At 42.8% G+C, this 24329-nt stretch overlaps 1 protein-coding gene across 1 annotated transcript in view; it reads left to right on the forward strand.

The window, feature by feature from the left end:
* SNX30 (sorting nexin family member 30) overlaps positions 1 to 24329 on the forward strand; it is a 46851-nt gene that overhangs the window by 12905 nt on the left and 9617 nt on the right. The window contains exons 2-6 of the mRNA XM_030511666.1: positions 7429 to 7617; positions 11683 to 11793; positions 15225 to 15383; positions 17893 to 18088; positions 18749 to 18948. Coding sequence (XP_030367526.1) covers positions 7429 to 7617; positions 11683 to 11793; positions 15225 to 15383; positions 17893 to 18088; positions 18749 to 18948 — 855 coding nt within the window. The remainder of the gene's footprint in view (positions 1 to 7428; positions 7618 to 11682; positions 11794 to 15224; positions 15384 to 17892; positions 18089 to 18748; positions 18949 to 24329) is intronic.

Here is a 24329-nt window from a genome sequence, read left to right on the forward strand (position 1 = left end):
TGTGGCTTGGCAGCATGCTGTACTCTGACACCTATTTAAAATATCCTGAGAGCAAATTGATCCAGTCTTTATCTAGGTGCTTTTTGGTTAGATGGACAGAATACTAGTGGTACTACTGGAACTGTAGAGGTGTGGCTTAGACCAGAAGTGGTATGCATGCCCCATTAGAGTTGAGGGCTTTCTGCCCAACTCTGGAGGGCCCACAGGCTTGCTGCATGATGGCTAGGAAGTGAAAAATCTGGACAGTCTGGGTCCTCACACCCAGGGCTGTCCCTCCTCTGCTGACACATTTCCAGGTAAGAGCAAAAACTGCTTTGGGCTTGGTCTGTATTGATCTTAAAATAGTCTCAACCTTGCAGTCTGATTTTAGATGATTAATATAGTGGGAAACACTCACCTCTTTTGAGGTTATAATCTTGTTCCCTGTGAGTACACCTACACATACTATGCTGTCTTTCCTATTAATGGAGAAGGATGTCAGGAGCTGGTGTACATGTGATCACTTACCCTTTCCCAGGAGGGTAGGTCTTTCCTTAGAAGTTGATTCTTGCAGTTCTCGTCAAACTACAGCTTATCACTGTCTTGCTTGTGGATCAGTGTAGAAACATGGTACTGCCTCCTGGGAATAATTAAGGGGTTTGGAGTTTAACCGTGAGATTTTTGTTTGTGTGGGTTTTGGGTTTTGTTTTTTTTTTTGGGGGGGGGGTTCTTTGGTGATCTTTTTTTGTTTTTCTTGTGTGTGGTTTTTCCTTTTCTTTTTTTTTTTCTTTTTTTTTTTTTTCTTTAAACATCGTAGGGCAAGACTGCCTTCTTAGCCTGTCTTCCCTTCTGTGTTCAGAGCATTCTCCCTTCTCTGCAGTCTGGGTCCCCACTTTAGTTACTCTTGCCTTATAGCAGCTGCCCAAAGACATGCCCAAGAGAACAGGACATGCAGCATCTCATATCAGTCTCAGATATGTGTAGAGAAACAAAGGTGACCTGTATTAAGCAAAGTATGATGCTGATACCTGAGAGAGACTGAAACTGAACATACATGAAGGGGAAGCAAATACCTTTTCTTCCCTTGCTTGTTCTCTATCTGAAGAGAAGTTTAGGTATTTGTCTGCAGCTGGTCTTGGATTATAGTTTTGTGCAGACTGCGATTTCACTATACAGATGCTCAGCGAGATCTTCCAATAGGATGCTGTGCTGTCAGTGACAGATGAAGTGATCTAGATGGACTGAAGGATGCAAAGGTGCTTTCTGTTCCTACACAGAGCTGACCTGTACAGGCCAGTGACAGAGAACTCTATAAAAAACCTGCTTTCAAAACTTGCTGAGATGAGTCAAGTATTGCTCGAACAGGTCTTTGAAAGCAAAATTAATGCAAACTTTTATAGTGTTCTTGGGAATATGTACATAGAATCATAGAATAGTAAGAGTTGGAAAAGACCTTAAGATCATGTAGTTCCAACCCCCCTGCCATGGGCAGGGAGACCTCACACTAAACCATGTGGCCCAAGGCTCTGTCCAGCCTGGCCTTGAACACCGCCAGGGATGGAGCATCCACAACCTCCCTGGGCAACCCATTCCAGTGCTTCACCACCCTCACTGTAAAGAACTTCTTCCTTTTATCTAATCTAAACTTCCCCTGCTGAAGTTTGAAGCCATTACCCCTTGTCCTACCACTACAGTCCCTAAGGAAGAGTCCCTCCCCAGCATCCTTGTAGGCCCCCTTCAGATACTGGAAGGCTGCTATGAGGTCTCCACGCAGCCTTCTCTTCTCCAGGCTGAACAGCCCCAACTCTCTCAGCCTGTCTTCATACAGGAGGTGCTCCAGCCCCCTTATCATCCTCGTGGCCCTCCTCTGGACTTGCTCCAACAGCTCCATGTCCTTTTTATGTTGAGGGCACCAGAACTGTACGCAATACTCCAAGTGAGGTCTCACAAGAGCAGAGTAGAGGGGCAGGATCACCTCCTGTGACCTGTGCTGGTCACGCTTCTTTTGATGCAGTCCAGGATACGGTTGGCTTTCTGGGCTGCAAGCGCACACTGAAGCCGGCTCATGTTAAGCTTCTCGTCAACCAACACCCCCAAGTCCTTCTCTGCAGGGCTGCTCTGAATCTCTTCTCTGCCCAGCCTGTAGCAGTGCCTGGGATTGCCCCTACCCAGGTGTAGGACCTTACACTTGGCTTGGTTAAACTTCATAAGGCTGGCATAGGCCCACCTCACAAGCATGTCAAGGTCCCTCTGGATGGCATCCCTTCCCTCCAGCGTATCAACTGAACCACACAGCTTGGTGTCGTCGGCAAACTTGCTGAAGGCGCACTCAATCCCACATCTAAACCCCTTTAGTTTTCCAGTCACCAGCAGCAGTTCTGCTATGGCTTATTGTTGAGTACTGACGGTATGAAGGTAAGACTGCTCCAAAAACCAGCTGCAATTGTTGTGTGGAATTATTGTCCCCTCAACATGACTGTATCTGTGGTTGTGTCTCTCTGGGAAATGGATGGCAAAAAGCAAAAGAATGCCTTGAAACACAAGGGGAATGGTACAGCACTCTGAATTTCAGAAGGGAAGCCAGTGAGGCTGTAGTAGTAGCATGGGCCTGGCTGTAAGGTCCTCGAGGTAGGCACAGGTATTTGGGGTTAAGTGCTCTACTTGCCTCTGAACAGCAGTATTGCTAAATGTCTCTTGCTGTCACCTAATACTTGTTGAATGAGAGCTTTGTGCTTGCAACATCAGGTGGTTTCAGGCTAACCCTTCACAGAAATGAGTTTATCTGTGCCTGGAAATCTTAGCTGAACCACCTCTTCCACTGCATGGACTACTGCTTAGACATCAAAGCTGCCTGGTTAAGCTGTACACTTGCTAAGGCAGGATAGGTGAAAACATTCTGGTTGTAGAAGCTGAAGTGTTGCCTAGCTGCGTGTAACTCAGCAGGAGACTGCCTTATCTTCACTTGTCAATAAACCAATAGCTACAGAATTTTAGAACCTTTTTTAGCTTTGAAGGGTTGAATCCTGGATGCTTTCTCTGCTATGAAAGCACTGGGGGAGGCGGCTAGAAGACTGAATACCAAGCTCCTGAAGTTTTACTTTATGTGGATCCAAGCTGCTACACAAATCCAAAATCTTGGAAAATCTCCTGAGAGATTGAAGGAGGGAGAAGGTGACATCAGCTGGAAACTTCCCAACTCATTTTGCATCTCACATGTAGACTTCTAGTTTATAAAATTCAGATGAATTTTAAACTGGAATGAAATTAACTTCTTGATAGATTTAGTATCTGTTTCTGGGCAAGCTAACTAGTCAAGCTGTTTGGACTGCATAATACAACAAAAGAATGTGAAGCTGCTTCCTCACCAGATAGCAGCCTGCATAGTTGGCAGGGCTTATGCATTTCCAACATAGGCAGTTAGTTCCTAGCTGCCCTGTGCTGTAAGATATCAGACATGTGCTGCTAGAGTCATCTGATCTCATGTACCCATAAATTTGGGTGTCTTGAGGAATCCTGCAAAACCCATAGGAATGCATGGATTCCGTCTGTAGGTGGTTGTACAGCTGTGCACAAAAGCCTAGTATTTAACCAGTAGATCATGAACCTGGAGGTCTAAATGTTGTACTATTTCTGCTATAGGTTGTGATACAGACCATGCTAGAACTTCACCTGTCCTGCTTCATGAGCTGGTGACAAAGCTGTGAGACTGGCCTGAGGAGCTGAGGGACAGAGGCAAAGGATCTTTGCTCTTTCCTTTAGAAATAGCTTTGAAACTTGAGGAAGTCTTCATGAATACTCTCTAAGACTTGAAGAATGTCTTGAGAGAACTTGTCCTCTGTTCTGTCTGCCTGGCTGCCAGAAGCAGCCTCCCCTCATCCCTGCTGGGGGACTGCTCAGGTTCATGGCATGTTCTGAGAGAAACCGGGGCTGTGACAAACAGGCTGGTTTTTTTCTTGTGTGAAGAGCTTTGTGAGCGATAGGTACCTGCTAGAACTTGGACTGTGCTGATCTCTGGTAATGCAGATAGGTACTTAACAACAGTGGATGAGCAGATACTTGATGCGCTAAAGGTGAAGCTCATGCATGAATCTCTGGCACTGAAATCAGATTCTTATACAAAACAAATAATACTAGACAGTACTTCAAATGCTTGTGGGTAGGTAGCTACACTGGCAGGTAGAAATGCAGATGGCTACAGCTCTCATGCCTGCTAGGCTCTGCAGGGCATACTCTGCTTTCTATGGTAAAAGCAGACTAGAATAAGGTGATGCAGTCTTGCTTCACCACTGCAAAAAATCCCCCAAGTCCCGTAGAAGAAAGCCAGGGCCAGTTAACATGATTAGGAGGTACTCTGCTGAAAGGATTACAGCCTGAAACAACTTCAATTGCTAGGCCATCTGCTGTGACACTTCAAAGCCTACCTTTTTCTAGCAATAGCAAGGACTTCAGCAAATGGATCCTGCCTGCTGCTAAACCAAGGTACAGCAGTCATAAGCATTGTTCCTTGTGCAGCTAGGTAGGAGGCTCCACCCATTAAGAAGGACACATAGTTAGATTCTAACTTGGCCTTCAACTACTCAAAACAAGACGAGTAGCAAGGCATGATGCCAGGCGAGGGTTCTGCCATCGCAGGTGAGACAGTATAGCACAGTAGTACTTTCAACGTACACATCCTCTGTCCTTCCCCCCCCCCCCCCCCCCAGCTAGCAGCCCTCCTGCTCCTAGCCTGAGTTTGTCTAGGAGCTTCACTTAATCTAGATCTGGGGTATTACATCTGAGGCTCAGATGAGGTAAAACTATCACAGCCTTTGTTTTAAGGGCTGAGACATTCCACAGGAATTCCACAGTACCCATGACTGCTAGAACACAATCAGATAGATTGAAGTGGATTCCAGCCGTTACAAACCTCTGCTAGAACACACTCAAATAGACTGAAGTGGATTCCAGCCTTCAGAAACCTCTGCCTTGCTTAAAAAGTGCAAGACATGCTAGTATGATCTTGTTTATCTCCCATCCAAGTTGATAAGGAAAGTAGCTAACTTTATGCTGGTGGCTGCAACTCCATCTTTGGTCCTTGCTACAGATGATACAGCGTTTTCATATTTTAAGCAGATTCCATTGTATTCTTTAAGATCTCTTTTGGAAGGTTTTATTACAAGTTTTTCAGATCTCCTGTGCAACCAGGCTTAAGCTGTTTCTGCATGTTAATTCATTTCCATACTGGAAGCTGAGAATTTGATTGGCTGCATTTCTGGCACAACTTGTCTTATACTAATGCTTATTGCACATGGGCAATGATGAGCTGTCTTTTCCTTTTGGAAACAGGAACTGATTTGTCTACAGCTACTGCAGCATCCCAGGGTTTGCTTTGCTTTTTACTCTGCGCAGCCAAATCCTCCTGTCTAGCTGAACTGCAGATTTTCTGAAGCCATCTCCTGTTGCTAATCTTATCCTGTCTTCTGCTTATTCTGTTTGCGTAATGCCAACAGAACTCCTTATCTGCTGAGTTATTGTAGCATTGCTTCTTCCTGTTGTACTTGCTCCTGATATGTTGAGTCTGAGCCAGATGCTTTTGTATTTGAAGCTGTCTACCTCATGTATGAGCTGGCAAGCTGTGCCGTGCTCATCCTGCTTCTTTGCCCTCTTAAGAGAGCACTTGAGTGCCTACCTTCTATTTCTTGCTCACTTGCCATTTAAATCTGAAATCTCTCATCTGTTGGCAACCACTTCTGAGCATTAGCTTGGAGAATGCATCTAAGCTCTCTGTTAGTAGATAATAGTTTAGATCGTAGCTTTCCCAAAATGTCTAGGCTAAAGCATTATTCTCCCTGCTTCATAAGGCAGTCTTCAAAGTGAACAGCAGTACTACCACAGTTCTGCAGGACTGCAGCAGGGCTGTCTATGAAATCCCAGTAAACCCATGATGGGTTTGGGACAAAGAGTGGTAGGAACTTAGCCTTGTTCTTAACCATTGTCAGGGGCAGAGTAGCTTTAACTTGAAGCTATCGCCTGTAATTCTGAACCTGTGAACAAAGGAGGACTTCCTTTGAAGACAGGCTCTACCCATGTCCACCTGGAACAAAACCTACAATTGCATAAGGAACACTGGTGGACAAAGAGGAGCTTAGCTGAACAGGATTGCTTTGCTAAGATTACATGTTTCATCTAGCCATTTAAAGACCATGTGAATCTGGGGCTAAGCAGTAGTTCTAAAACTAAACCACTTCAAATTAACATGCCACTTAGCTGTCGTGATGTTTCTTTGTCTGGCAGAGGAACCTTTGTCCTTACAAGGGAAACACTCTGTGGATAAATATATTCTTGTGCTACTAGTTAAAAAAAACACACAAAACTCCTCTCTTCCCTGAAAAGAAGAGCCATGGATCTTGGGACTTTCTAATATTGCTGTCAGATGTTCCTACATACTGTACAACTTGTCACATGCCGTCAGCTCCCTCTGCTACAACACTGGAGCAGAGAACACACATGAAGTTGCTGTGATGTTTATGCAAAGTGGAGTAATCACTAGCTGTGTGGAGTAGTTGGTCTACATCAAAGTGTGAGACTGGAAGGTGTGAGATTTGTACCAAGTTGGCTATAAAGCATTTGGTTTGTTGTTTGTTTTCTTTTTTTTCTTTTCTCCTGCCCCCCCCCCCCCCCCCCCCGCAGCTGAGTCAGTTTCAAGGAATTAGAGACTTTCCAAACCCTTGTGTGTCTCTTCCTAAAATAGCCACTTGCTGGTTCTTTTAGCCTCTGTCTTCCCTAGGCGCTGGCTGATAGTCTTGGAGTTGGGAGGGTGGGAATGAGCACCTCTCCAAGCAAAACAGTGTTTTAATTGGCCTTAGGATTCCAAAAGGGAGATGTTCATACACGCTGATGCTGGAGTGTATGATCTGTGACTATCCTGTAGTGCACTGATGGCAATTCAGTCTGACTTCTGTCAACATGTTTGAAAGTTGATAGACTGGATGGGAAGCCTTTGACAAGATGGTTATCCTTCTTCCTCTACTATAGGAGTCTCCAGCTGTGGAGGCTGCATTCCAGATGACTGAACTGTTGCCACTTTGCCTGTCTTATAAGTAGGTCTCTTGATTTGCCTAGCTGTTTTGTTTTCAGAGTCTTAAGTTTGTTCAGTCTCATCAGGAACTGTTGGTTCAGCAATGCTTCTACTTCCTCATGAATAGAAAATAGTTTGTGCCATACTAAGTGGAGGTATGGTAGTAATGTGCTTTCTCTTCTACTTGGGGAACAGCAGAACAATCTCATACTCAAAGCCCAGACCTTAGGGGATTGACGGGGTGTCCTGGAAAAGGGTGGTCCTTGGAGCTGCTGAAATAAATAGCCCTGATAAATAAGTGAAGCTTGTCAGTGGCATCTTTGAGAATACTGTACTTTACAGTGAATCGGTTCACTTATTGAAAACTTGTTGTTTTTTTCTCTCTGATACAGGATCTTAGTCTACCCAATGGTACACCTGTGGACACTTCTAGCCCAGCCTCCTCATCATCTCTACTCAACAGACTGCAGCTGGATGATGACTTGGATGCGGAAACTAGGGACCTCTTTGTTACTGTTGATGATCCCAAAAAACATGTGTGCACCATGGAGACGTATATCACGTACAGGGTCACAACAAAGGTACAAAGCAACATTCTCCTGTTCTAGTACTTTATTCTCCGGGGCAGTGTTTCTAGGGCATTTTCTGGGTGTCCCTTGCATTGTGTTTCCTTGTTTTAAGGATAAGAACTGAGTATCTTTTAGTGCCTTGTGAATGTATTGCAGCTGTGATTTCCCATAGCAGAACTGTTAACTACTTCAGTATATGAAGCTATGCAAAACTTTTAATGTGTCGACTTAGATTTTTGTCTCTGACTCTTAAATAGAACTGTTTGTAAACCTGCAAGGTCAGTTTCTTTCATTAACTTGTAAGTTTGTTCATATAAAGTAAGCTGACACGCAACTGGTTTGAGTTACCTCCCTTGAAGGGGAATGTGCCTTGTTGATTCACTGTTAATCATCTCACATTTTGTGTCTATCCTTCTCTGAAATGCTTTGTTGTTTTAAGTGTTTACCGTGCTTCCTCTGTCTGCCTCTTACCTAAATCATAATCTTGATCCTAAATTGTAAACTAGCTTCCATGCAGTTGTTGGTACAGAAGGCTGTACACCTGCTGCTAAAACTAAGTAGCTTAATAATGCTACTGTCTACCAAAAGAAATATGGTAGAGTGTTTTCTCAGCATGTGTTGTAGTTCACTCATTAATGCAATTTAATTACACTGATAGGAAAAGCGATCTGAAAAGTCCATACTCACAGCTGGAACATTAATTTCTGTTAACTAGCTTGTTCTCATTAGCATCATCTCCTAGGTGACCTCGATACCTGTTTTGGGCACTTGTAGTTACCTAAGGCAAAAAGAGTTCACTATATTCACTAGGAATATACTTCATCCTCTTGTCTAGTTTAACATGCCTCTAGCCTACTTAGGTGGCACTGTATACTGGAGAGAATGTTTTCCTTTGAGATAAGGAAACCTTTACAAGCCACAGATAACACTACTTTTTTTTTTTTTTTTTTTTTTTTTTTTTCCCAAAACGTCTATTCCAAAGTTCTACTTTGGACAAAATGTTTTCCCTAAAATTGTAGCTGCCTCTTACTGCACACTTGACATAGCCCTGTCATTCTTTGTTGCTCTAAGCATCTTAATCTCGCAAGAAGTGCTCTATCTTAAGTACTAGAAAATGCTAAGAATTATTGGAGGAAACTTCTACTTGTAGCAACTTAGCCTTCAGCTGTTACATGATCAGAAGGAATAGGAGGCACAAAATTAGATTGAACTTTCCACAGGCAAATTGGCTGAAGTTGTTTTTCCCTTAATTTAAGACCCAATTATTCTGTTACAATAAAATATTTTTACATAGTGATAATAGTATTCCTATGCTTGGAAACCTGTGATTATACAAGGGTTCTCTTCTTAAAGTAGAACTTGAGATAGTGGGTATTAACTGTATTTAGATCAGATCTGTTACCCAACAGTAAAAAAATCCCCTCATCCTGTACTTTTGATATCTTTTGCATATCTACCTGCCTGTTAATACTTGTTTTGAGATCTTGCTGTAGCACATAAATCTGTGATATCATAGTATTACAATACTATTGTGAGGCAGTGTATAATTTATTGTTAGCAAGCACCATGAGAGCCTCACTTCTCTGTGTTATTATTCTTGTAAACTTCTGGCTGACCTCGAGGGTCAGCAGGTCTAGTGCTAGTTGTTTAAGAAAAAAAAAAAAAAGGCTGTTTGGAAGGCTAACAATATTAATGGTCTGACTCATTCTTGCCATACAAACAAGGCCTCTTTGGTGCCAAGCTAATTGCCCAATCAGCCACTGCAGCTGAAAGCAGTAATTAAATGTAGCAAAAAAGCTGTGCAGCAGTAATCCTAGACAGCAGTGAGGATGAGTGGTGATGCTTGCACCTCCAAATTGTAGGTCAGAGTTCTGTAGCAGACCTTGCTCCTGTCATCAGCCATACCTTCCTACCACCTCCCTTGTAGCCTTGCGTGAGACGGGTTTGAAACCTGTAAAGGGCTGAAGGGGTCTCTTTGGTGGCTCTGGATGAGGAGGCAGGAATGGCTGCTTTTTCTCCACTGAAGAATGCTACTGGAACCTTAATGGTTTGAATAAACTTAGATCCTAGAATGAGTTATGCTGAAGACTTCCCTGCTGTGAAAAGCAGCATCAATAGATGGAACAAGGGAATGTAATTGCTAGTGCTGTAATGTGTGCTTGTGGCTGTGCCTGAACACCACTGTAGGGAACAGTGTAACCTGACCACGGTTTTGTTTGTGATGTGCATTTTTTTTTGTCTCTTTAGAAAGATCATTCATTGTAACAGAAAAAAAAAAAAAAAAAAAAAGACTTGCAGTATGCCCCAGACTGTGAGTTATGTTGTTCTAGCATAATGCCATTTAGTACCTTAATCAAAACAAGCGAAAATGGTTCATATGAAGCCTCAGAAGTTTCATTTATACTGTGGCACTCTTGACATGTTAAATAAGCTGGTGTTACTCTGAGCTATAGCCGAGTAAAGTACCAATCTGCAATGATTGTCTAGGTCTTGGTCATCCCTCATCTACCAACACAACTGCTCCATTGCTTAATCTGTGGACTAACACATATATCTCTTCCCATAGCTAGCAGGTCAAAGGAGGGGGTGTACTTGAATTTTTTTCTTTTATGTCTCTCTATGCCTTCCTTTTCTAGAAACCAAACCATTTAATAGGTAATAACACATTAGCATGCTGTTTATAGTATACTAGAGCTACTGTTGTGTTGACAGTGTGTTAAGGCTGCTAGCACCCCCCGAAAAAGAAATTTCTGGCATAGAACTTGTACAGGATCCCCAGTGGGGAGACTGGTGGGAGTAATGTGCAGTAACTAAATAGTTGCAGCCACCCAGACGGCGAGTGAAGACATGGATTGCACTTAAAGGCTGCTATTTGGCTCTCTCCAAATATGTGGCAGTTGCTCTTAGTCTGAAAGTAAATACAAAATCTCTGCTGGAATTTAGCAGGCGATTGTAGTGGCTAGGGGTAGCAAAGCAACTTAGTGCTGGACTCGGTGCCAGTTCAGAGCTAAGGAAGCCGGTGTGTTCCCCATAATGCAGTGGGTTTGGTGTCTAGCTGTACATGTAGTGTGCTGGCTCAACAGCATCACCTTCATTGCAAGATGGTCTTGGTGCTGTAACTAAGTGTAGCTCTCAGTTAAGGATGAAGAAGGTCTCTCTGTGAGCTGTGCTTCTCAGTGGGACATAATGATAAGGGCCATTTACCTTCCAATCAGGGCTACCACAACAACAGGCTCTTTAGCAGAGACTCCTCATTGGCTCAGTTTCATTAGAGCTTTTAGGCAGCTGCAATACGTGCTGTGCAGGCAGCCCCATGCAGCCAGGCTAAGGACTGTTTGAGGACTGGATAAAACATTTGCCACCAGTTTCTCTGCATGCTTATGTTCTGTCTCAAACTTATAATGTCAAGTTTAACTGCTTGCCCTAAAGAATGAAAACTTTAAAAATGTAACTTAATGTACTGATATCTCTAATCAGACATGCACAAACTTGATGTAAAAAAACTCATTTCTTCTTCTCAGAAATCAACAAAAACAGTGCATGGCGAACTTACTAATAGCTTATGTTCTAAACTTTTAGCCTTGAAGGAGTGTAATAAGCCTGTCACTTTGGAAATATGGGGCAGTGGTGAATGCATATCATAGAATAAACAAGTCATTAAATATCTTTGCGTTTAATTCTTGGTAGCTAGGATAGTCTTATCCTTGGAATGAAGATTTCATACAGTCTTCCCCACAAGTTTGTAACTGCCAAGGGATTAACATGGTGCACAGTACTCTCTTCTCTACAGACCTCCTCCCATGAAGTTTATCTGAACAGAACAAGTAATGAAGTACAAATAGATTTTTAGGAACACATCAGCTCCAAATAATCATTTTTCTTGTTGCTGTCTTCCCACTGTTTGAAAGGCCAGAGGATCTTTCTCTCATGCTGGCTACAAACACTATTTAGGGCATTGAGTCCCTGTGCAAAGCGTGTCTGGCCTCACCCTTGCCAGTGATGGCTGTACATTTGCAGGTAAGCTCTGAAGCAAGAGGTTTTGCTGCACACTAAGTGTATCCTGTTGTTCTTTTCCAGACCACACGAGCAGAGTTTGATTTGCCAGAGTATTGTGTCCGCCGGCGGTACCAAGACTTTGACTGGTTGAGAAACAAGCTGGAAGAGTCGCAGCCAACGCATCTCATTCCCGTAGGTAGTAAGCAAGAATCTGATATTAAGGACGGTTCTGTATCTGTCTTCCAAGGGTGATATTTTGGTGATGTCTCTCTTCAGGTCTAAATACAGGACTCCATTATCTTCTAGTATTTAGATTTAAATACAGTAATTCATTCTCTTCTAGTGGAGTGGGAAGAGCTTCCCATTCTTGACTGATAATAAAGCTTAGACTTGGGTGGCGCACCTGAGGGGTGAGCTTTGACAGCCTCCTGTAACACAGTATGCATGGTGATGACATTTTTTGTGGCATAAATGGAATATTCTTCATCTGCTTGCTCAATTATTACGTCTAGATTTCTGAGGCTCAGGAAAAGCTGCACAGGTACTTCAGGTTCTAGTCTCAGTCAGTTTTCAAGATGGCCTTTTGAGCTGGTTTTAAAGAGTATTTTTAAAACTATTTGTGCTAACATTTAATAGCACAGACTTGCAAATCTTAGCTTCTGGCTTGATAGCTATTGCATGTCTTCAGTAGGCAGAAATATAGCTAATCTTATTAGCTAAATTACTGCACCCCTTCTTGTTGCTGAAGCTGGCAGTCTGACTACCTTATGTGATAGAAGGTTGATACTGATCTTCAGCAGTCTGTTTTTCATGCTGTAGAAGATCACCACCATCAGGTCTTTCAAATGAAGAAATTAAAAAAGGTCTGTAGGAGGTGAATTGTCAGGAAATAACAATACTGCTAGCATACTTTAGCTTGCCCATCTGGGTTTTTGGGGGAAGTGTCTCTGCTCTCTCTCCCTCAGCAAGGACTGTGCTGTGTGAGAGGTTATTCAGTTATGCTGTTCCAGGGTAGAGAGCTATTTAAGTCCTTAATTACTCTAGGACTTGCCTCTAAGTGGAATAATAGCTCAGTCTCTCAAAGATAAAAAATAATTCACATAATCATGTGACACCACGAGCTGGCAGCAAATATATTTACTGAGGGGTAGGGAGGAGAGGGAATGAGCTTGCTGGGGTAAGGTGTGAATATGAGATTAATGTGTTAGTTGCCCAGACCTGTTCTATGAGCAGCTGGAACTATTGACATTAAGCTTCAGGTTCTTGAGTGTACGTACTAACAGGCTGCCGCTCCTGCCTGAAGGCTAAAAGGCAATAAATAAAAGTCTAGTAGCAGGAGGTGAGTCACAGCCAGGGAATCAAACTGGAATTCGTCACTCACAGAACTGCAAATTTTGCACAAGTATCTCCAATGCTGGACATGAAACCGGATGCAGAGCAAGGCAATCTCTTAAGTGCCTCCCTTCTAGAAAATCTGGAAGCATAAGGATGCGCTGCCCTCTTTTATCTGTCTATGCACAAGTTGGCAGTTACAGAATCTCCTATTAATCTCCTCCAGGCAGTGGTATGGCAGAGAGATTGCTGAATCCCTTGAGTATTTTATTGGCTAGAAGTAAATGGGGAATACAAACTAAAGGCAGTTGGCGTAATGACTGCCTAAAATCTCCTGTAACAAATGATGTGTCTTCTCAATGCAGTGAGTCATGGTAAATCCTACACTTAGGACGTCAAACTAAACTGAATATGGGTTCCTTTTCATCTCTTTGGTTACAGGTTTTTACTTTTTTAAATTTTAAATTATTTGAGACTTACTCTAATCTATTCTTTCAAACAACAGTAAAAATGCACTCAGATCTGTCTCTAGATGAGAAGCATAAGCCTAACAGGGCCATGGATCTTGTCATTGGATGGCAATGTTTGGATACTTGAAGCCATTTGTGACTGCAGTGAACTCTGCTCATATGCTGCAGCAGGGAAAAATAGACTATTAAGCTGCAAGACTATAAAGTAGATAAGTAACACACATTTAAAGCAGGATATCACTTGCTAGCTGTGTGTATTGACTGCTTAAGGACTATACTCCTATAGCTAAACCTAGGTTAAATGGCAAAACCTCTTTAATAGAGATGCACCCTTCTGTGGATCTCAAATGCTCAAACTTTAGTCACTATTCAGTGTCAGTTTGCATGTGTTTGGTTGAAAGAGGGTTCTTGAGTCTTCCAGCTTGTCCTTTTCTTCCTGCATATGCTGCTAAGGTGGTGGCTTCTTCAAGTGTGCATTCCCAGCGAAAGTTCACAAAGCAGTGGAAGAAAGTTTCTTCCTCCCTGGGGACTACTGCACTAAGCATTATTCTTCTGAGGAAGTCTAATTAGAGTATACCTAAAACTAGTTTAACTAGAATGACTGATGAAATGCTAAGCATAATAAGATAAGTCTTAAATTGTAAGAACTAAATATAGTGGTCAAAATGTAGCTGTGTTGCAGCTAAGTCATGCTAGCTGTGTTTTTTTAGGAGGTGCAATCTTCATGTACATCCCACATCAGCTAGGGTATGGTGGGAAAGGCATATGCATACACAATGTTGGTTTTTTGTCTTCGAAATATTTTTGTCACAGATTTCAGGTGACAAAGACTCTTTGCAGTGAAGAATCCTGATTCCTGAATTGGGTGAAAAAGGCTGTTACTGCTAGCTTAAGAGTAAGCAGATTATTTGCACACAGTTTCACAAAAGTAAAATACAAAGCACAATTTTAAAACTGATACTAATCTTAGAGTTCATGCTGTCTGGAGGAAATAAAACAGATCTAGTGGTAGAGGTGAGCCTAACCATGCTGAAGCTTAGAGCTGTCTTCCACCTGAAGAGGTACTTTGAAGTCTGGAGTCTTAGTGTAACAGGAGGGACTGCAGAACTAGTAAGTCTGGAGGTAGACTTGGGCTTACATGTTAAGCTGAACTGCAGAGATGAACTGGTAGGGTCAAAACAAGAATAAGATGAAAGAGTAGATATGTTGGCAGAGCTATGTCACTTGCACAAACATGCTCAGGAATGTTGGCTATGACAGATGATGAAGTGTGCAAGTGCTTCAGGAAGAGTCCAGCTTGGACCACTTGCTATGTCAAGCCTGCTTGTCTGTCTGTGTACAGTGTGGTCCTATCACTAAGACTATCAGCCCTCTGTAGAAGGCCCTGTCCAGGAGCTCTAAATTGTTCAGAAGGGGGAAAAGAATAAGTAGAATTGCTAAATTTTGAGTGTCTCTGGACTGAGCAGCCTTGCTTCAGCACTGGGGGGTGTGTGTCCGTTTGTGTAGTGAATAGTGTGCAGCTCTGCTGCCATCTCCTTTAGAGCTGGAGCTTAAATATGGATAGCAGTAGGGAGGAACAGCCTAAGCTGTGCTAGAAGTAGCTAGTACAAGTACTATGTGGGCTTCACTGGTGTGGCTCTGGGTTGAAGCCACTTAGTAGAATTGCTAGCATTAGGCCAGACCATCCGATGTACGGTTTCTGTTAGCTAACAACATTTTGGTTCCTATTAAGACTGGAGTTTGATTGTTTTGTATATTTCCAAACAGCAGAAGCAAGTTTTTGCTCTTCTGAATCTTGTGCATTTTGCTTGTCCCTGGCAGCCTCTTCCTGAGAAATTCGTGGTGAAGGGTGTTGTCGATCGCTTTTCTGAAGAGTTTGTGGAGACAAGGAGGAAAGCATTAGACAAATTCTTGAAGAGAATAACTGATCACCCAGTGCTTTCTTTCAATGAGCACTTCAATGTGTTTCTCACAGCCAAGGTAAGCCAGTAATTTTCAAACACAGTCATTGGCAAGGGCATCAGGATAGGCACCTTTACAGTCTCTTTTGGAATGAAGGTAAAAAGGCATTAATGAGACTACATGTGCATGTCTGAACTTCCTCTAAAACATCAGAGTTCTTGGAGACCCTGAATGTTGTATGTGACAGACCCCTCTGCGTGACAATTGTATGGGGTTCCCTTCGCTTGAGGGCAGAGGTGGTCTGCAGATGTATAAATTCAGTTCTCTAGACCTGCTTGGTTTGTATCCTTGTGTGTAGAACATACTCCTCTGATACAAGAGAGGTTCAGAATTTAAAAAATTGTGGACTTTGTAAAATTGTCTTTTTAGGAGGAGGGAAGTGGGGAAGGAGAAGGAAAGATGCCTCTTGCACAAAAGTTTGTAAATTTCTTGACTTTTTTTTTTGTCTGTGTTTCTATACTGTTTGCACTTGTTGCTCTCAAAACTAGGCATGAACACCTCATTCTTGTTTGTTCTCGGTCAACAACTTGATGCTCATCTTCTGTGTGACTCACCTAGCAACGGTGCAATTTTCTTTGGCTGTCTTTTGAACTGCATTTTAAATAAGACTAGGACGACCTACAGTCATACTGGGGTTTGGCCTGATAAGTGAGGAGAGCTGTAAAAGCACATCTTTCCAATGCCACATGAAGCTACTTCACTGAAATGTGACAATTCGAGCTCACTTTGAGTTTGTGCTCTGCATGCTGGTAATGTGATGCTCAATCTCCAGTTTCCTTTTATTTCCCCTCCATGGTGAACTTAACCACTGAAACAAGCCAGAAATGCAGAATTTTAGTACCTTGGCAGTTAAATGTCAGATAGCTTTGTTCTGCTTTTTAGCTGTCGAAGCATGATGCAACTTTGTTAGCTGGTTAGTCGTTTCCTCCCACCCCTGTAAAATTAGTGGTAAGGGCTTTATTCTCAGCTCTGGGTAGGGCTCACCTTCGGAATACAGAACACCCAGGAAGGCTGAGGGAAAAGGACATGTGCTTTTCTGGCTCTTTAGTGTTGGAACTTGCTGCACTGTATTGCAGCAGTGAGGTGTCAGTTCAGTGTGCCAGGACTTCGGAAATTAGTTACTGCAGAAAGTAATGAGACCACCTTCTGGTTGAAAAAGAGAAACCAGCCTTTCTTCAGGTAACACACCAGAGAACACAACCTTTGTTCAAGTAACACACCAGAATGCTTGAGAGTGTGAGTTAAAGGGTCTTTTCTGATGCCTGCTTGCAGATAGTGCTTAGGAAAGGTGGAAGGCAAGAGTCAAGGAACCACTGCATTTAAATGCAAACATAATTCAAAATTATAGTAGCTGTTAAGATGTCAGGTTCTTCTAAACAGACTTATGTGTGAGGCATCCCTGCCCACGGCAGGGGGGTTGGAACTAGGTGATCTTAAGGTCTTTTCCAACCCAAACCATTCTGTGATTCTATGTTTGACTTACGTATAAATACTTGGGAAGAATACCATAGTACATGTTTTGAACATGGCTGTTGTACTTTTTTAAAGACCATTTAAGCTTTTAGTCTAGTCTGTAATACCATGCCTTGATTCTTGACCTCTACAGGTCTGGTTGGTTTGAAAACCTCTCTTCCTCAGGGCGCAAAGGATAACCTAACGAAAAGGTCTTAAGCCTGCTTTGAAATGTTGAATAGTGACCCCTGCTGGAAGGAGTGAAATGCAAAAAGGACAGCATTTTGACTAAAACCACTTCCCCCCCCCCCCCCCCCCTTTTCCTCATGTCAAGGTGAAATCCCCTGAATATTGTAGGTAAATAGCCTTGCTAACATAGGTTGTCTGAATGTTGATTTTATGCAAGTGTAAAGGTTTGGCAAGGAAGTTTAAGCTTTCTGTGCAGACAACATGGCTACGTGTGACCAGCCTGAACTATAGTTTGTCTTGCAGAGAAGCTGTGCTCATCTGCCCAGAGGTGCACTTTTTCTGTGTACAGTCTTCCCCTGCCTCCTATCTGGCCACACAAGTGGTGTGAGGAGGCTGCTGACCAAATAGGCATGCAATATGTAGTTCTGTACTAGGTTATCAGAGCAAGCTGGTACATTTGCATAATACTGGTATCGTGGGCTATGACTTAAAAAGTATGTGTGGGTGAATGGCATGAACAGTATTGGTGGAAACAGAGCTGTTAATATTGGTACTTGGTGGTAGTACAGGAACATGGAAAAATCTGGCCATGTGCAAAATCTGGCCAAAAATTACTCATTTATAATGCATTTTATACCATTCACCTGGATAGCTTATCTCCACCTAGAGGTAGTCTTGAAACTGTGCTCAACTGTGCAACATGTTAAAAAAAAAAAAAAAAAAAAAAGAAAAAAAGGGTAAGGTTTTGTTCAAGGCTACATGTCACATGTAATATCTTGCCTTCACAAGATTTGATTGTGACTGGGAAGTATCCTTCACTGTATTAATCTTCAAAATGCGAGTGAAATACTTCTAAACTGTTGTTTGTTTGTTTTAAACTTCCTAGGATCTTAATGCCTACAAAAAACAAGGAATGGCATTGCTGTCAAAGATGGGGGAGTCTGTCAAATACGTCACAGGAGGCTACAAATTAAGAAGTCGACCACTGGAGTTTGCAGCCATTGGGGAGTATCTAGACACATTCTCTCTAAAGCTTGGTACCATTGACAGAATAGCACAGCGGATTATCAAGGAACAGTTGGGTAAGCCTACAAGGTGCTATGTCATAATGCTTCATTCTCAGTGCTCTGTGTCTTGTTCTGGTTGATCGCCAGAACAGGACCGAGTCAACTTTTGTCAATGATTCTGGCCTGTAATGAGCCACATACAGAGCAAAATCTAATGCCTCTTGTGGATTTAAAAGAGGCACGAATCCTAACATGGTATCTCGTCTGAGCACAGCTCTCCAAATACCTTCTAAAGTTGCTTTTGATATTATACCAACCTACTTTCTTACTAGAGTTATTTTTGGAAAGACTTTTGGAAGGGGGAAAAAACCTGTAGATTCCATATGGAGGAGTACAGATGGAATTCCTAGACCAAGATAACCTTTGCAGATCTGTCTTGCCAGAGCCAAGTTTTATGCATATTTAAAAGAAAAAGTACTTTGGCCATTGCACAGATGCAAGTGTCTTTTGTACTGGAAGCTTGAAGGAATGGTCAGTTAAGCTGGAGGCAGTTTGGACCTGTCAACTCTGCAGCCATAGAGGTCTGTCTATTAAGATGGTTGTGCAACACAAGACTCCTTGGGGACTTAATGTTTGCTAAGCTTGGTGTATTTTCTCCTGTTTGGTGTGAGAGTTTGCAGATCCTTGTGCCTCACTTTTACTCTGCTAATCTACTTTTCCATCTGCCTCTTGCAGAGTACTTGGTGGAACTACGAGAATATGGACCTGTTTATTCAACCTGGGGAGCACTGGAGGTTGAGCTATCAGAGCCACTGGAAGGGGTGTCTGCCTGTATTGGGAACTGCTGCACAGCTCTTGAAGAGCTTAGTGAAGACATGACAGAAGACTTCTTGCCTGTACTTAGGGAATATATATTGTATTCGGAGTCAATGAAGGTAAAGAGAGCCCTGTGGCAGAAGACGAAGCAGTTGTGTTTGCACTGAATGTTATATCAGTGAGTTCGTCCTTTTTGTCAGTGAGAAAGGTTGATGGTGGGAAAAGTGGGGAAGTAAAGAATACATTAATTAGGAGGATATTTTCATAATCAGAAAAAAACCAGATATGTTTAGTAGCAGGGTGTTGCATGATAGATAATGCAGGATAGCATTATAATGCATATAGCATTATTTATCTGCCCTGCTATTCAGTTAAGCTAAGGTCAGTAATGCTGGGGTGGACACAGAGCATTGAAGAGTTGCTCCTTTGTTGGAAAGGCAAGTTGTGCTCTATAGGAGACATCCTGTGGCTGTCTAGAATCTTCTCTTTGAATTGTTAGAAAGTCAGCTGTGGCTTACCTCTTCACTACTGGGTCAGTGACTGGCTGCAGAAAAGGCAGCATTAGCAGCTTCTGTCACTTACATGTGGCAGGGTTAGGTGGCTCCTGTTAGAACCCACGTGTCCAAATGATCGACACTGCTTTCCTTCTCATCTCCATGCCCTAGGCAGGATGTGTCTGTTGTAAAGTTCTGTTCAGTTCTGCACATCAAGTAACTGCTTAAAGAGGTTGTTCTGTGACTCTTAATCTCTCTAAGAACTTGGTATCTTACTGCATATGCAGAATAACTGCTGCTTCAATGCAGTTTTTTGTTCTCTTGAAGTTAAGGAGCATTGGAAGACAATCCTATTGCATGGGGAAAAGAATTACTGAGTTGAATGCACTGAAAACTGAATCTAAAAACTGTAGTTTGGCTGTTAGAGCTTCTTACCGCAGGCCCGTAGTTCAGTATGTATTAGCAGTCCCCCTCTAGGGAACTAACAGAAAATTCCTTCTGAGGACTTTCCACTTGGAACAACCATTAAAAGGCCATGGTATGTGCACCTTTAGAGATCTGATAGCCTGTTGTATATCTACAGTCAGAACATGGTAGTCATCTATCTTAATCATCCCATACTTCTCAAACTGAGAATTGAAACACATGCTTGCAGATTTCTTTTCCCAGCTTCAGATGCCTACTTGTATGGCTCCTGTCTTCTGGCTGAAGTATTAATGCAGAAGGTTTTGCTCTAATTCCCTGAGCATACTCTTTGCTTTTGTAGTCATGGTATTGACCCCAACATAAACAAGGTGTATTTTCTTTACAGGACTATTAATACCCAAGTATTGCTGGAACAACTGAGCTGCAGCTGGAGGCCTTGATCCAGGGCGTTCATAATTAGCCTTATTCTGTAGGACGGGTCATTGTGTGTGTACTTAAAATTAAACAGAGCATAAGGCTAATGGTTAAAGCTTTTAGCTCAGAACATCTGGGTTTGATGTTACAAATACCACAACCTACTGGAGATGGCATCCAAAGTGGCAAGCTGAGTTGAGAGGTGCTTTTCACAAATGTGGCAGGGAAAGAATCTTTTTAAACTCAAAAGCAAGAGTTTATTCATCTGAAGAGGTACTTGAGGCAGCTAAACACCACTTACCACGGGGATAGTCCCATTCTAAAAGCGCTAGTGTCAGATAATGGCAGAGACACTAAGTGCAGTCTCCAAGCCAACAGGTAGTGTAACTGCAAGTATTTAATGCCTCTCGTGGCATCAAAGTGGTGTTTAACTGGCTGAAGTACCTCTTCAGCTAAAGAAACTCTTGCTTTTTAACTTAATATTTAGACTATTGACTTGACTTTCTAGTGTGCTAGAGGATTCACTCTTCTTGTCAGTTACGCTCCGGTCATGGATTGAACACACTCAGTGTGTTGATGCTTTCTGACAGCCTGGATATAGAAACCACACTTGTAAAATAACAGCTAATAGCAAATAAGGATTATGCTGCTTAATGCCTTGCTTGGGCATCTGATTAGCTTTACTGTGTCTGAAAATCAAGAATAAAAACTATTGCTAGCCAAGGCAGACTCTTCCTATTTTCCTTCCCTTCCAAATGCGAAAAGTGAAGCATCTCAGGTCATGCTAAGTGTAGTTTTCTTATGCTAGAAAATATCAGTTTGTTGCTATTTCTGCAGTAAGCAGCTACAGAACTGTCTTCCCAGGCACCATAAAACTGAGTAACTGTAAAGGAGGCTACTCTTGGAGTGCAGGAGGCTTTCTGCTGAAAGGGCTGTCTTCTTCACTAGCAGTGCAGTCCTATTCATCAGCTGCTAAGAGGACTGCTTGTGAAATTAAAGTGTTTTGGTCTTTCAGAGCACAGCTTTTGGAAACGATATTTGATGGAAGGCAAGTCTTTTTAGGTACTAGGAGTTCGGTGCAACCTTGATAGTTCTCTCTGTTGCATGGTGTACCTTAGGTATAGGTATGGGAGCTTGGATCTCTAGAGCAGTCTCCAGCTGAGTGAATGTCTCTGAGTAAGAACCGCCACTATTTTGGGGATGAACCTCAAGACCTCAGTGTCTTCAAGAGCACTGTTGCACCTGAGGGGGACAGCCCAAGAGAACTGCACATAGGCAGTTCCCTTGGGCCAAGAACCAGATTTCTGGCTGAAACAAATATAGGCTGACTCCAGGGAAGCTATCTCTGGGTTCGTTTGAAAGATTTGCGGAAATGGGGAGAGGCTGGCATTGTGGACTACAGTTAAAATGTGTGCTGGTAGTGTCTAGGGGGAATATTGTCTAAAACACGGGCCATGTGTGAGACGGCCAGGGGACTTCTTGAACCCTCGTGCAATGAGGCCGTTGTCAGCAAATGTGTGGTACCACATTCTTTGTTATGCTGGTGTTCCCCAGGGAGGCAAGTGCAGGGCGTGAGCTCCACTCTACATAATTCAGTGCTGATTTTAAAATGTTATATGAACTCTATATGCTTAACATTGCCAGAAAGGCTTATCAGATGATGCAATCCCCAGCTGTGTGCTCGGACAAGACTTCTAATGCATATTTAAAACAAGCACCAGATAGCTAACTGTCTCTCTAAAGGTGTACAGTAAATAAGGATCCTCTTGTGAGGTCTAGTCACAGTAAGAAGCTATGTGGTGTGCAAATGGCATAGGATTGCAGTTTGAGAAAGGACGCTGATGGGAAACTCCTGAAGCTCCTTCCGAGATATGGGCCGAGTTAAAATGTTTCAAGTAAATACAAAATGGAGGAGGACCTGCCTCACTGAAAGCAAGCTGTCTTGCTTGTACAGGAACCAGTGATTTAGTTCTGTCCCCAAATAACTGAAATGTGTGTGTTTTCTGTTTGGTGTTGGTTTCTTCCAACTTTTTAAAAATTATTTGTCAGATTTGTTTTTTTTCTCTGAGGTGTTAGCTAGCAGAAGTTTTGCCTGGGCTGTGTTAAGTGTGGAGGTACTTGGTACAGAGCTTTTCAGAGGAGCTGCTAATGCTTTAATACATTGATCTACAACTGAGAAGAGATTGCCTGGAGGTGTCAGAGGAAACACTCCCTTTCACAAAGGGAAGGCAGTATTTTTCTGTCACTTACAGGTCAGCCATTAATAGATACTTAAAGCTGTATTCAGAAGCATACTGTTAATGGTCCACAGTGGATGGACTTGAGCACTTAAGGAGAAATAGGAGACTCGCCCTTTGAATCTAGCCTGCTGATAACCATTGCGTTAATCATTGGCCACTCCAGCTTATTGCACCTGTCTCCAGCCTCCTAAAGGCTGACTGCAGTTGCTGGAGATGGTTGTTTTTCTGAGAAGAAATTCCAGTTGCCTCAGGTTCAACAGGCAGTACGAAGTAGAAATATCTGTTAAATCCCTCACGGTTTTGTTGCATTGGTAACCTCAATCACTTAAGGGCTATTCCACATAGTTGCTTAGATTCAAAAAATAACAGGAATGTTGTGGGTTTTCAAGCTAAGATGACGAGTGGCATGCTTGCTTGTATCCCTCTGGGGACAAAAGGGAGTGTTAAACTGTTAAAAGAGAATTTTTCAGCTTTGCCTCCCCCCCCCCCCCCCCCCCCCAACCAGTAGCAGCTTTGTGAATGGGGTGTCATGGGCTGAGATTTGTAAGGATATTGATTGCAATGTCTCCTATCTCTCCTCTAGAGCAACTGCACTGGTGACCTTCTCTTGGCTTAAGAGAGAGGAGGCGGAAGGTGGTGATTAGTAGATGCAGGGTTTGTACATCTTTAATTAGGAAACAGATCTTGGCTAGACTGGCTCTTACAGCTCTGAGAACTACTCTTTTAAACAGGTATTTCTGTAGGCAGCAGTGCATATTAGTCCTGCTTTACTAGACTTCCCTGAAACTTAAAATGATTACTTACCCCTGTTGCCCTAATGGGGTAATTGCTCCTGGCTGGCAAAAGGAAAGACTCAAAGCATGAAGTGACTAGGTTGGCTGCAAGACAAGTTCAAGTTTACAGGTGCCTCAGCAGCGAGCGTTGACTAACTTTCATCTTAAAGACTAATTTTTGTGCTTGTCTTTAAATTGTAAGACTATATGTCGTGGTTTGAGCCCAGCCGGTAACTCAGAACCACACAGCCGCTCGCTCACAACCCCCCTTCCTCCCCCCGCTCCCGGAGGGATAGGGAGGAGAATCGGAAGAATGTAACTCCCACGGGTTGAGATAAGAGCAGTCCCGCAACTAAGGTATAATACAAAACCACTACTGCTACCACCAGTGATAATAATGATTAGTGAAATAACAAGGGGAGAGGATACAATTGCTCACCACCCGCCGACCGATACCCAGCCTGACCCGAGCAGTGATCTGGGCCTTCCGGGTAACTCCCCCCGGTTTATATACTGGGCATGATGTGCTGTGGTATGGAATACCCCTTTGGCTAGTTTGGGTCAGGTGTCCTGTCTCTGCTTCCTCCCGGCTTCCCCTCCTCCCTGGCAAAGCATGAGACTGAGGAAAGTCCTTGGTTGGAATAAACATTACTTAGCAACAACTTAAAAACATCAGTGTTATCAGCGTTGTTCCCAGGCTGAAAGTTAAAAAACACAGCACTGCACCAGCTACTAAGAAGGAGAAAAATGACTGCTATAGCTGAACCCAGGACAGTATATCATAACCTTAGTGGGGATCTTGGCTTGTGGAAGTGTAGCAGATTTTGTGTTCTGTTCTGAGAATACAATCAATAAAATGTTTACTGCTTAGGAAACTCATGTAGGTAGTTGAGTGCTTTTCATGTAAACTGTACTTTTCATAATTTAATTATTATTAACTAAACCAACAACCAACCTCCCCCACCCCCAACTGATCTAAAAGCAAAGCTTACTTTTGTTCTAACACAAGAATGTAATAGCTTGCTATAAAGGACTTTGAGCAGTCCTTTACAAGTGAAAAGGGAGATGTAGTACCTTCTGTGGTGGCCTTCCTGTCTCTTGGCCCACACTGTCGGCTACTTGAGCATGTCAGAAGCTTTGCAGTAGTCCTTGA

This window comes from Strigops habroptila, chromosome Z, assembly GCF_004027225.2.
Source record: "Strigops habroptila isolate Jane chromosome Z, bStrHab1.2.pri, whole genome shotgun sequence".
NCBI classification, from domain to species: Eukaryota; Metazoa; Chordata; class Aves; order Psittaciformes; family Psittacidae; genus Strigops; species Strigops habroptila.